Source organism: Xiphophorus maculatus, chromosome 16, assembly GCF_002775205.1.
Source record: "Xiphophorus maculatus strain JP 163 A chromosome 16, X_maculatus-5.0-male, whole genome shotgun sequence".
NCBI classification, from domain to species: domain Eukaryota; kingdom Metazoa; phylum Chordata; class Actinopteri; order Cyprinodontiformes; family Poeciliidae; genus Xiphophorus; species Xiphophorus maculatus.
In genome coordinates this window covers 9286918-9301212 of record NC_036458.1, presented here as the reverse complement: position 1 = coordinate 9301212, position 14295 = coordinate 9286918, and the positions used below count along the sequence as shown (strand labels likewise).

At 36.6% G+C, this 14295-nt stretch overlaps 1 protein-coding gene across 1 annotated transcript; it reads left to right on the top strand.

Moving 5' to 3' along the window:
* Positions 1-197: 197 nt before the first annotated feature.
* Positions 198-11309, top strand: icam3 (intercellular adhesion molecule 3). The gene is made up of 5 exons (XM_023349022.1): positions 198-374; positions 4096-4368; positions 6276-6593; positions 7258-7521; positions 7759-11309. Exons 1-5 carry the CDS (start codon positions 335-337, stop codon positions 7881-7883), a joined length of 1020 nt encoding a protein of 339 aa, XP_023204790.1. The 5' UTR covers positions 198-334; the 3' UTR covers positions 7884-11309.
* Positions 11310-14295: the final 2986 nt, after the last annotated feature.

Here is a 14295-nt window from a genome sequence, read left to right as displayed (position 1 = left end):
TGATAAAAAAAAAATCACTCCAAAACACTAAGTAACCGTAAATTAATGTCATGAAAGGCTCGTATTATTACAATTTATCAACTACTTCTCGATGTCACTGAGAAGCAAAGGGCGTGGGGCTTAGGCTTACTTGCTGCAACATGTTTTGAAGTCGTTGACTCACGAAACTGAGCTTTACGAAATGCACGTCAACGCACCACATTCGCTTTTCCTTTCAATGATTCTCAATGGTCTGGGACGGAGCAGAAACGCCATACCGTAGTTCAATCTCTCCAGATATAGGTGGAAGTTTGTGTCCCTTCGCTCTGAAAGACCAGCAGTGCCTAAAACCACGATGCGGCTGTTTCTGTTCTTCGCCTTTATGATCTACGCAGGTAACTAAACCTTCATTTCTGGTTTTCTTGATTGCTTCTGCTGATACAGTAAGTTACCTCGGGCATTGTCACATAAGAGCGTCGATTTTCATTTCTCAGCCTACGCCCTTGTTGTATTATTTCTAAGGAACACCAGGATACTCGTTTTAATACTTCTGAACTGGAATCAGATTTTAATGACTACTGATTTCATAAACTATACAGTAGCTTATAGAAGAGACAAAACGTATGGAAAATGTATCGGTACGTAAATTTGCAGCGCAAATAAACGTATGCAAGGTATGTCATAAGTCATTGTCATTTGTTGCAGACCTTCAACAGCTGTCGTTAGTTATTTTTAATTTACACACTGCTGAGAAAGTGCGTTGCCTTTTAAAGAAAACCTGAATATGTAAGTAATGAATGCTCTGTTCCCCGGAAGAATTAAAATTACCCTTGTTTGCCAGAACTTATTTTTCAAAGTGCTAGAAAACCTGAGAAGATCAAGTGATGCAGTTTGGAAAGTGAGATGTTGCTTAAAATAATATTTCAGCAACACAAACACTGCAGGATACTGGATATTTAGTCACTATGTTTATTGCTGTAAAGCATACTGGCTTGAGTTTTCCTTTGGATTTTATAGAAAATCATGTCATTAAGGTGAAAACATGTTGCTCTCATGCTGTCATGTTGTGAAAGGTTCTATGATTTAAGCACATACCATAGCCACTCATTCAATTAAACCTTTGGCGATGCAGCATTCTTATAGACAAGAATTTCTTACTTTGCCTGAGCCAAATATTTTAGATCAGATCATGTTAATTTAGGACTGACCCCCAAAATGCAAAAACATTTACAGACTTTTTTTTTCCTATGCTAATGGGTTTTCGAAGTTTCCCTGAGAGGGTACCACATTCTCCAAGACAGTCATACCAAAAGCATGATGCTCCAACCTGCGAACCTCAAGATAAGATAAGATAAGATAAGATTCATTTGTCATTGTCATCAACAGATTACAACGAGATTGAGATTTGCTCGACTTGAGTTAAGATGCAGGTTATGTGTATATACATAGTATACAAAGATAAAGAAATAAATAGTACAAAATGAGAAATAAATAGACAACCTCAAGTTGACCATGGTGTTTTATTCTGTGGTGATATGCAGAATAATGTTTCTTCCAAACATGGTTTGTGCAGCGTTGCCATTGTTTCACAGGCTTCTGGAATTTTTCTGCACCAATTCTTAATAAAAAGCTTCAACTTGTTTTTTTTGTTTTGTTTTTTTTTCCCTTCAGCAGTGGAGTCTTTTGCTCAAACTGTGCATATTGGCTATTGTGGCTAAGTGGAAGGTTTCTTATTTTAAAACTGTACCTGCTCTTTCCAGGTCTTTTTGAAGCTCAGTATTTAATTCTAAATATTTGATGAGAAAAATTTTGATGTATTCTTTACTTATGTTTGCCACTGTATAATCACAATGACTGTAGTTGTAAGTCATTGTATTTATTACATGTATTTCATAATGACAATAAGAATTATTATTGGTAATTGTTATGACTGTGTCAGATATAGCTGTGAGGCTGCAACTAACAATTATTTTAATATTAGATTATTCTATTGATTAATTGATTATTTGGATTGAAACTGACACATTCACGTATAGGCTTATTTTATGCAGGCTTATTTTATGCAGTAGTAGAAATACATTAAAATAAACAAATCAATTCAATTCCTTTTTTAAAATAAGAAAATAATCATTTTCTTGCTTAAAATCCAATAACATAGCATTACTTTAGTGCAGGGGTGGGCACTCCTGGTCCTCGAGGGCCGGTGTCCTGCAACTCTTAGATGTCTCCCTGGTCCAACACACCTGAATCCAACAGCTGAATCTCCTCCTAAGTGCAGTCAAGTTCTCCAGAGTCCTGTTAACGACCTCATTATTTGACTCAGGTGTGTTGAAGTAGAGATGCATCTAAAAGTTGCAGGACACCGGCCCTCGAGGACCAGGAGTGCCCACCCCTGCTTTAGTGTGTTTGATCATTTGTAGCAAAGGATGAATCTGCAGCTAAAAATACTTCCAACATCTACCTGTAAAAAACTCGGCTTATTCTACTTGATTTAACATCTATACTGCATAATCTGATGATTATTTTTAAATTTACCAGTTAATAATTAGATAGCGAAATGTGATTAATAGGAGGGTTTTTTTTCACATAGTTTGAATTAGGGGAACCTACAAAATTTCCACTTGAGCAGTTCTGAATAGGGGAACCTATAAAATTTTCACTTGAGCAGTTCTGAATAGGGGAACCTATAAAATTTCCACTTGAGCAGTTCTGAATAGGGGAACTGTTGAGGAAAAATGATTATTTTTAGTGCTTAATACAGTTAATCTTACGGCATGTGTAAAAGGTATATTCAACACTCTTATTTTGAACAAATTTCTTTATTTTGAACAGGTTTGTGTTGAGCATTCGGGATTGGGCCAGATGAGCAGGCATTCAGACAAACGGGCCAAATGCAGATCTCTCAATGGGGCCTCCCGCTGTGCGGCCACAGCACAGGAGGCCATAAAATTAGCATTTCCTAGGGCAATAAATTGAGTTTGGGGGAGAGAAGCCTGTTTTGTTCACAGAAGATCAAAAAAAGTCTTCCAGAAACCAACATCTGGGGTGGTGTGAAATCTTATCTCATGTTTTTTTCTTTGCTCGAATGACCATAGAACCACAGGGGGGTCAGGACACAGCTGTTCACTCTTTTGTTTTACCAGAGACCAGATGGCCCTTTGATCTTTGCCGTAAATTAGGGGGAGTTCCTAAGTTTTTCTGATTGTCCAAGGTAGCTTCCAGTTGGTCAACTAGAGGAACGCCTTAAGTGCATATATTAAAAAACAAAGACACACCTTTAGTATAAGACTTCGTGTCAGGAGTAAAAAATTCAGAAAGCTGCCACTATTTTGCTTTTTTGCATCAGCTATCTCCAAAGACGCGTCTTTGCCTTTTCTTTGTTTTTTCCTTCTCTATTTTTCCTGTCTCAAGGTAAAATGTATATCTCTGTCCCTCTGCAGTTCTGTTGTTAATTAATGCATTGTATGGGATTAAACTCTGTGATTTCTGTGATGTCAACGCGCAGCGTTGTTGTTTCCTTGTGCCTGCACGCCGCCCGCTGAGGACCCGGAGGATTAAGGAAGAGAGAGCCAAACGTTTTGTCCAAAGTTAATTTAATAAAATATTCTTCCTTAATAGAACCTATAAAATTTCCACTTGAGCAGTTCTGAATAGAACATAGTTACAGACGGTCATGAATAAGAGGAGGATGCATGTTGAAATGTGCAAGCATCTCTGCTCTCCTCCATAAAGGAGAGCAGAGATGAGTTACTTTGCAGTCATGGTTTAATAACTGGGTTTAGCAGTTGCTCAGGTGTCCCAAGTTAGTAACCAGTCTTGCAGAACGGGTAAGTGCCCAAACTAACGACAAGAATCCTGCAGGTGTCCTAATAATCATTTGTACAGTTTTGTCATAATTACTTCTGTGAGTGTGGCGTTATTTCAGCAAATGACCTGGTTTTGAGTATGTATACTCCAGTTAACGATTAATTAACTGCTAAATTAGTTGAAGATTATTTAAATTATAGATTTGTCACGACTGATCCGATGAATCATTTCAGCCCTTATTAACCGTTTTAAATGGCTGTTTGCGCAGTAAAAACCTTTACCTAATTTATGTGAACTGTATCCTTCTAGGAAAGCGTGCACATGGCTGTGAAATTAAGTTCACTCCCCCGATGGTTTATGTGGTATTTGGAGGTTCTACGTCAGCCAACTGCAGGACAACATGCAACAATACGGACGGGATTGGCTGGGAGTCTTCATTTGGAGGAACTGGTCTTATAGAGGGACGCTCCACTTTAGATGTGAACCTTGTCAAGGTTAACGACTGGAGTACTGAACCAAAATGTTATACTGTGTATTCTGATGGTACACAGGATATTTTAGCGCTACCAATTACTATTTACAGTAAGTAAGCTGGATAATATATGTGACAATCTTATGTAAGACGCTCATATATATCTGTACATACTGTATATATACAGTATATACAATGAATGCATACACAATGAATCTGGGAAGTTGTATGAATTAATCTCTTACCCCAAATATGACAATGTAGAAAAAAGGCTAATGTTTTATAAATTAATTAAAAATGGAAAACTTAGAAATCACATTTACGTAAGCCTTCAACATGAAAATTTAAATTCATGATCATCCTGATCATCCTTGAGATGTTTCTACAACTTAAATGTAGAAACCTCCTGTAGTAAATTCAGTTGACTGAAAAGGCACACCGGCTGTCCATATAAAGTCCTACAGTGGACACTGCAGGTCAGATCAAAAATACCAAGCATGGTATCAAAGAAATTGTATGTAGACCTCTGAGACAGGATTGTCTTGAAGTAGAAGTCTGGGGAAGGATGCATAGCGGTGTGTGCTGTTTTGAAGGTCCTAATGGTCTTAATCTCAGTGTCCTCCATCGTTCATAAATGAAATATGTTTGGAACTATCGGGATTCTTCTTGAGCTAGTCGGCCATCTAAACTGAGAGATCATGACAGTTTGACTTGGTTAGTGTTGTGATTTAAGCTCGACGGACCCAAAGCGTGTGAGCACACGAACAGGAAATCAGCCAACACAGAATAATCAGAGTTTACTTTTTTTATTCTTTTTTAGCGCTAGAAAAGAGAGACGCTTACCCTCACAGGCTAATTTGTTGTGGAGTGAATATAACCGAAATTATACAGCATCTGCTCAAACACGGAAGACACATTGCTTATATCCTAAAGTCCACCTCCTGGTCTGCTGATGTGTTACGTCACTAAAGGTCCTCCCAGTGGTCATCCGATGCTCGGCACTAACTAAAGTTAAGTTTCGTTTCTACAGTAAGTTTCCATATGAAACAAAAGGCTTTTGTGCAGAATCTTTGTGTCCGTAGATGTGTGTGCGTGCATGTATGGTGCGTGTCTGGAGTAAACGTCTCAACATTAGTCAGGAAGGTAACCAAGAACATACTGGTAGGGTGTCCAGAAGAAAACAACTCCTTAATAAAAGGCACATGGAAGGATTCTAAGGCCATGAAGAACAAAATTCTGTGGTCTGATGAGAACAAGTTTGAACCTTTTGGTGTGAATACCAGGCATCATGTTTGGAGGAAACTAGGCTTAGCTCACCACTAGGTCAGTACAATCCCTACAATGAAGAATATTGGTGTCAGCATCATCTGTGGGGATGTTTTGCAGCAACAAGAACTGGCAGACTAGTCAGGATAGAGGGAAATACGAATTGAGCAATGCACAGAGACATACTTGATGAAAACCAGCTCCAAAGTCATCTAGACTTCAGACTCAGGTGAAGCACACTGTAAAGATCTCACAGTGACTTCAGAACGAATGTAAATGTTGTGTGGCCAAGCCAGAGTCCAGCCTTGAATCTGATTAAACATCTCTGGAAAAATCTGTAAATGCCTGGCAGACGTCAAACTTGATTGAACTGGAAACCTACAAGGAAGAATGGGTGAAACTGCATAAGGATGGATGAGCTAAACTTGTGGCCTTATATTCAAAAAGACTTGAGGCTGCAGTTGTTGTCAAAGCTGGATCAACATATTATTTAGTAAAGACTGTAAATACTTGCATAAATGTGATTTCTTGGTTTCTATTTTTAATAAATAGAAACTAAAAATTTGTACATGTTCATAATGGGGTATTTGCATGTAGAATTTTGAGAAAAAATATTAATTTGATACAATTTTGAATAAGGCTTTAAAATAACCCAATGTGCTGTAATACTTTTCATATTAATATAGATTGATGAAAAAAAATCTTGTTAATGTTCTAATTTACTTTTTTCCTGTATCACTTTTTGCTGTAGAAATGCCAAAGAAGGTATTTATGCCAAAGCCTCCGACTCTGATGGCCGATAGTGAATATCATCTCTTACAGTGCTCAGTTTTTGATGTTGCACCAGTAAACAGGCTTGTCATATCCTGGCACAAAGGAGATGAAATGGTCTATGAGCAGAAGCTTGAAGGTACCGATCGACGTCCAGTCAATAAGTCTGTTGAAGCAACAGTAGACATTGTTGCAGAGGATAACGGAAAGAAGGTCTGGTGTGAAGCAAAGCTAGACTTACCAGCAGAACAAAGTCCTCAGCCGATGCAATCAGAGTTGCATGAATTAACAGTTTACTGTAAGTTTAAATATTCTCTACCTGAGTGAAGTTGCCCCCCCCACCTTCTTCAAATCAGATCAAATTGGTGTCAAACGTTTGTGCTACGTTTGTGCAGCAAAAATTTTTCGTTTGTGCCGCTATCATTTTAAAGATATAAAGAAATGTTTCTAGAGGTCTTCCTCAAATCAAACGAAATAGGTGTCAATTAACTCAACTACGTTTGTGCTGGTTTTTGCAGCAAAAATTGTCGTTTGTGCTGCTTTGCCTTTGAAGATACTAATGAAAGGTTAAAGGTCAAAAGGTCAACCAGCCCCCCCACTTTTATGAAATCAGACAAGATTTGTGTCAAACATTTTGCACAAACCAGCACAAGCGTAGTTGAGTTAATTGACACCCATTTCGTCTGATTTGAGGAAGGTGGGGGGCCTGGTTGACCTTTGATGACCTCTAGAAACATTTCTTTATATCTTTAAAATGATAGCGGCACAAACGAAAATTTTTTGCTGCACAAACGTTTGACACCAATTTTGTCTGATTTGAAGAAGGTGGGGGGGGGCAACTTCACTCAGGTATATTCTCTTTGTCTGTTCATCAAAAGGAGTCATTTTTGCAGCTAAATGTCTGTCTGTATTTTTAATTCCTCTTTTTCCTTCTCTCTACATAATTTAATGCTTGTCATCAGATCCACCAACTTTCACTGAGCCTAAAAATGAGACCCTGGAAAATGTTGTTGGTACAAAAATATCTTTGAACTGCACGGCTACAGGAAACCCTACTCCAGTTTACAAGTGGAACTTTGCAGACCCCACGCTAAAGGGGATGCAGGGGCAAAATGCTACTGGGTCGATTTTTACTTTGGAATTTAGGACTCCAGTAGTCTACAAATGTGTAGCCTCTAATGCTGCTGGTGAAAGAACCAAATATTTCCACCTCGACAAACCTGAAGGTAATCACATCACTCCAGCAATCTTAGACTATCTTTTCCTTCTGCTTACTGTTTGTCAATAACCCTCCATGCTATTGTTCTCTATTAACTGGAGACCACTGCTGGGGCTTCATGTATTCTTTGTTGTAATCCTTATTTTGGGATGTGTAGCTTATCATAAACAAAGACATTATTCTTTTGCAAGACCAGAAGGTCTGTCCAAAGTGAGAATATAACAAAAATTCTCATCTCCCACAGGAAATTATACCACCATGGGAGTCCTGTTGGGAGTATTTCTGACTCTGGCAGCTGTGATCATCATCATTGGTGCCATTTTTGTGTCAAGAAATGGATTGTGTACTATCCCAAGAAATATCTATTAACCTCCTCCCTCCAGTCCAAAAGAAATCTGACTTTTGCATAATTTAATGTTGGATGACTTTACTGTAAGATTTTGTCCTTGGTGAAACATTAGTTCATTTTAGAACTGAGTGCTTTTATTGGTGGTGCATGTTCAGGGTCTGTTTGTACATGCTTGGCTCTGTAGTTTTAGAAATGCTGAATTTGTCTTCTGCTTTTAAGATTTCCAAATTATTATGACTGTAGAAACAAACTTCCTTTTCTGGTTGCACTAAGGGTTTAACTGTGTTTCTTAACCTTAATAAAGCTCCACAATCACAAGCTTAGTACAGAATTGTGGCAAACTTACTTCAGGAAATTATGGACATACAAAGTCTTCTCTGGGATCAGTTTTTCTTTTCAATTAACCCATTTGTATTTCAGGTTGCAATAGCCATATTGTGTTAAAGTGTTACTTTGGCTTTTTGTGTTGCATTACTGCCCATTTGACACAAGACTGGTTTCTCAGATGCATGTTGTCATGTTCGCTGGTATAAAAAGGTGTTGCGTGCTTCCAACACTGAGCCAAAGCTAAAAGCACAGTACTTTTTTCATCTCCCAAAAGTCAAACACCTTCTATTACTATTAAAATGTTAGCTTTTATGAAAATATTCAGTGAAGATTGTAAAGTGATAAAGTGCTCTAAGTTGAAGCTCCAGCAACGAGGAAGTTGCTATTTCGAGGAAATACTGAGGAAACAAGTTTACCCATCACGATGTCACAAGCTGAAATGTCTCAACCTGCTAATAAAGTTTTCTCAACTTTTCAAGTGTTGGTGGAATTTTCACCTCACCAGGTCTTTATCCCTTTTCATGCACCTTGCAGTTTCACTAGAAACTTTAGTATCTATAATTCTCCAGCCCAATTTTCTGAACACATTAAAGCACAATTTGGAACATATAGTATCGTTCACTCATCTGCAACAACCTCTTTTGGACCAGCTCTGGGTAACTTCTTCCTTTAGCTTATCATATTGACTGTCCTACATTTTTTGCTAATTAATTGACTTAAATGTCAATTAATGAATGTATGGCTTTTTGAGTTTCTGTGAGGCCGCCGTTCACGGCATAGGCACTTCCCCTTTTTTGTTTTTGCTCAAATACATTATAACATTGTTACTTGAAGTTTGCTTGCTTGTTGTGCTGTTAAAAGCAATAGTTTGTACTTTTCAAAGACCATTTTTAATGAACATGCAACAATATGTTACAATTTCATCCCTATCACAAGCACAGAGGTTTTTTTTAACTCAAGCCCTGACTAAAAGATGGTTTGAAAATGGATAAAGCAAGCTAAGATTAACTTTTTAATATGACTTTCACAAAGCCCCATCCTCAATTCTGTAAAAAATATCTAGTCTATGCTGTAAAACCAGCTCTGGGAAACAACCAGATTAAATTATCTTCACCCGCTGAGAAGAGTGCAAAATTTATAGAAGGAACCTGATGGGTTCAAAATGTGTGTGGCTGAGGTGCAGCTTAGTTTTTTTTTTGTTTGTTGTTTTTCTCTTTTTTTTTTCCAGCTCCAACCAAACCAACTGTCTTTTCTTTGATTTGGACATGATTGTGGTTGTTAATCTAGCAGCAGGTACCTTGTACAGTTGATTTCAGACTCATTTTAGAGCGAAACTTGTGTAACCTTTCATCAAAAATCTGAGAATTTCCAAGTTGGATGTTCATTGTATTATATTTTAGCCTTGACTTATGACTTGTTAAATTTATGTATTTTCATTTAAGCGTAGTGGGTCAAATTTAAGGATTTCTTTGTTTTTATTTGTAAATTTTGTTTGGACGCTATCTAACATATCTCCAGTAATGTTACTCAGCACAACTCCATGCAGTGTAATTTTTTTTATTCATTTTTGGTACATGTACAAATTGTGAGGCTCTGCGATTTACGTTTTTCATTTTGATGTTTGCAGTGTTGCGCCTTGATAATATTTTGCACTGAGTAAACCTGCAAACCATGCAATATCCTATTATATACTAACATGTTTTATTATGAAACAAAAAACCGATAAAAGAAAAAAATTTTTTTGTGAAATCTAAGTTACGGTAATTAAAACAGTTTGGTTTTTATCAGTGTTTTTTTACATCAACTAAATTAAAAGGTTGAAATATTTTGTCGTCACTTTTTTATGTTGTGAATAGCTTCAAGTAGAACAGATTCAACAAATGTTTCCTTTCTCTACTTTGTCAGTCCTTACCTCTCTCTATCTGCCTTATATAATTAAGCACTGAGTCAAATGTCAGGATAATATAGAGGGGTTTGTGTAGTTCTGTTTTCAACTGGTACAATAAAGCTTTTTTATTACCATTACTATTGTCTTAAAACTGACTTATTTTTCTTCTGTCATTTCCAACAGACTTAGCTGAAAAAGGGAGTCAATTGTTTTTGTATTTTCTGTGTTGCTATAACAACCTGGCCAGTGGGCTTCCCCACTGATAGAGTTCAAAGATAAAAGCTTTACTATCAGAATATTTATCCTGCGAACTTGTTGGGGCATATTTAAAGCTATGAGTAATGTGAGAACACACACAAGTAGTCTGCAGGCGTCCAAATTGCGGCACGGGGCCCATTAGAGGCACTCTGTATGATTTTATATGCCGCTCAACCATAGTTCAAGAATGACATAACTTTAGTTTGCAAAATCATTTGATTGGTGCAGATACAAATGTGTTGGGGTACAATTCTCACTGATTAGGATATTCTACAGTTTCTTGTTGATGTAAACATTAAAATAAATGTGTTTTTACAATTTTTGCAAAAATAAAAAATCTCATTTTGTGGCTCTTCAAAATACTTTCAATTTAACATTCTGGCCCTTTTATAAATACAAATAAAAATGAGGTGTGATGGAAATGTTAATGCTTTTTACCATTTGTTTCCTGTTATATCTGCTGTGTTTTTGTACTCCTGCAAAATGTGTTTTTCTGTTAAAGAAGTTTCCAGACTTCAGGCGCAGGCGCTTCTGTAGCTGTGACAAGATAAGAGAACTGAAATATCCTGTGCAAAATGCCTGTCCTTGCAGTTGCCATATATGGAATGCATTTCCTGTACTTGCCTGTGCTATTGAATTATCACTGTGAAGACACATCTATGCTCTGAAGAGAATAAATATTTAAGGTCTGGAAGCTCTCGTTGGAGGTAGCCTGCTAAGAACAGCTAAGACTGACACGCTTCTCCCCTTTTGCAAAAGACAAGCATTTGTGTCCTTCTGATCTTTTCAAAGTTCATTTGAAGAATAAACCTAACGAGGTGTCCCTCCAGTGTCCGGCCCTTGGAAGGGAAGACGTCTCTAATCTTCATCCACAGCGGCTCATCATCTCTGATGGCGGTTACCAGCGCCAGATCTTCTGCCGGGGTCCGAGCGCCAATGATTATTATTTGTCCAATAAACTATCAAATAGCTACTTTTTCTCAGTGTGAGTCTTTCCAGGTTGAGATGCGTAGTCATCATTTGTTTCCGGGGGGGTTGCAATGGAATGCATAATATGCCTATGTACTATGATTCTTCACAGACAATCAGAATGAAACTTAGGAAAGCTAAGCATTAACTGGATGACACATCTATGAGGAAATGACTTGGCTCTCAGCAACCCAGTTCTTTTCAAAACAAGTTCAGAACCACTGCAGCCACTTCAGTGGAAGAGTCAATGTTCATCACCAAGTAGAATGAAGTGGGTTTAAATAAATCCCATAACATTCTACTGCTTTTAAAGTGTCAGTATTACGTATTTTACAGGCAAATAGTGCCACCACCTGGCAAGGTGTCAGATAATAGACAACATCATCAACTTTTTATCTTTGCTTTGTGCAAGAACAACAGTGGGCCACACAATGACGCGCCTCTGTATTTTTTCCATTGTAATCTTGTTCCTGGGTAGGCTAAGGGTTTTCTTGCTTGTGCAGAGACAGTAAGTTTATCTTTCTTATAATGGGTTTTGGGGAAGTTAGAAAATTATTGGTTTACAAGATTGGGCTATTTTGTAAACCATTTAAATCTGCATTTAAATCTTGAGGAAAAACAGACTATATTAAAAAAAAGAACCAAAACTATATGTATTAAAACGTTTAGTTAAGCTCCTGAAAACATAAGCTTAACTCAAAGTTACATTATCTCATTATTTCTTTGTGTGGAGGAAAAGATTAAAACGTTAGAGCATTTATGTGTGGAATTTCCGTGTGAAGCATGGTCAAATCAAATGTTTGCAACTGAAATGTATTTATCTATATGATTAGATTGTATGAGATTTCATTCTATGCTTTTGTATAACAACTGGGCTTGTTGGTTCTTTTAAAATGTCTTAAAATATTTGTAGTATATTGTATCTGTTTTTGTGCAATAATACTTCTGCTTTGGAATAACAATTAAACAACGCCTAAGGGAATTACTAACAAAATTAGTAATTTAGATCAAAATGAATAAGTCAGGACATTTACCTGCAAGGGCTCTGCAACTATTTCTTGAGAATCAGGAAATAATCACCAAAATAACTTTCAGTCTCAGCTGTTGTTTTATGAATACCTGCCAGTTGAGATATGACAATAAAGTGTTTGTCTTGCACTGAGTAAACTTACAAAACAATATAATTTCTGTGATACCCTTTGTAGGTGCTACATACTGAAATGGTTCTAATGTAAAATACTTTGTGTATAAAATCAATTTGTTTAAAGCACAAAACTGTTTTTGCAATTGTTCATTTATGACAAAATCTAACTCTAATTAGCAATTGTTGTTGGGTTTTTTTTTTTTTACATCAGTGTCGTTTTACTTCCACTAAGTTAAGAGGTTAAAATATTGTGGCATCGCTCTTTTGTGTTGTGAACATCATTAATCAGAACATAGATTTAGCAAATGTTCAGTCCATTGCCTCTGTCAGACAGCCTTACATTAAAAACCACTGCCATCTACTGATTAGATCCTGACATCATTGTGAATGTGAAGAATCTTCTCTCTTCCCCTGATAAAATAAAACTTTTTTAAAAAATCATTTCTGCCTTCAAACAGTTTTCCCTGGCCATTTCCAACAATAAAAAAGTAAGTCAACTGTTTTTTTTTGTTTTTTTTCTTGTGTTGCTATAACAACCTAGCAGATGAGTTGAAAGATAAAATCTTTCATACTTTCAGTATGTTTATCCTGGAGACTTGCTGGGGCATATTTATAGCTGCAAGGAATATGAGAATATACACAGTAAAGCACAGCTGTCCAAATTATGGCCTGGAAGCCATTTGTGATTTTGTGTGTTGCGAGGCCATAATTCAAGAGTGGCATAACTTTGGTGCAGATATACATAAAAATATTAGGGTACAATTTTCAATGATTAGAATATGGTGTGCTTAATTTATTGCTGAGGAGGTACAGATTTTAAAAAAAATTATTAAGGTAAAATATGTTTTGTAATTTTTCCAAAATTCTAGTTTGTAGAATCACATTTTCCAGAATTATCAGGACACTATCTTAGTTAATAAGTAAAATATGTTTTTTTTTTTATTTATTTATATAAAGGGTCTTATGTTCAGTTTGTTTGACAACTTGCTCTAATAGTTGATTCTTGTAATGTAATGTTCGGCTTTTGACACTTTGAGTTTCAATTTACAAAATTCACATCAACGCACCATAGTGGGCAATGTTTTTTATGATTATCTGCAGGCAGCATCTACCAGTCATGTGGTTCAATACAACCTCCCATCTGGGAGGATGCCTCACTAGACATGAATATAAACTCTTTTAATATATGTACTATTTAAAAAATGTGCAAGCTGGCTGGATTGTGGCTATCTAATGCATGCTATATTTTGATGTGTTGTATAGCTCAGCTTCTAACCCATTTACTTTGGATTTTAGTGTTCCTGGAGTCTACAGATGTGTAGCCTCTAATGCTGCGGGTGAAACAACCAAATATTTCAACCTCATTGGACATAATGGTAATAGAGCCCTACAAAATAGACTGTTTTATCAAACACAGATCAACTTTTATGTTGCAAGTCTGATTCGGTGTGGTGACAAGAGTGTAATAAAATTTCCGCTTTCCAACAGGAAAATGAATTATCTTCACAATAACACTGGTTTGCTTGTTTTTCTTACTCCTTGCAGGTAGTGTAGCATTTCTGAAGCAGAATAAAATATTTCCTTTTACCAAAGGATAGCCAGAATCTAGAGTTTATTATAGCTTTTTTATTTTATTTTATTTTTTGCTGATGCACTGCTACTCAAGCTCAAGTGTTAAAATTAATCTGTTATCTGTTGAAAGCTGTTTTACATCTGATAAACGTATTTCCTGTGTAAACCTGTGAGTTTATTTCCTGTTATATTTCTGATGGAAAGTATTTAATGACTCTGTGGTAACTTTAATGAGCAAGAGGCACTAACCACCTTGTTTAAGATGTTGAATTAA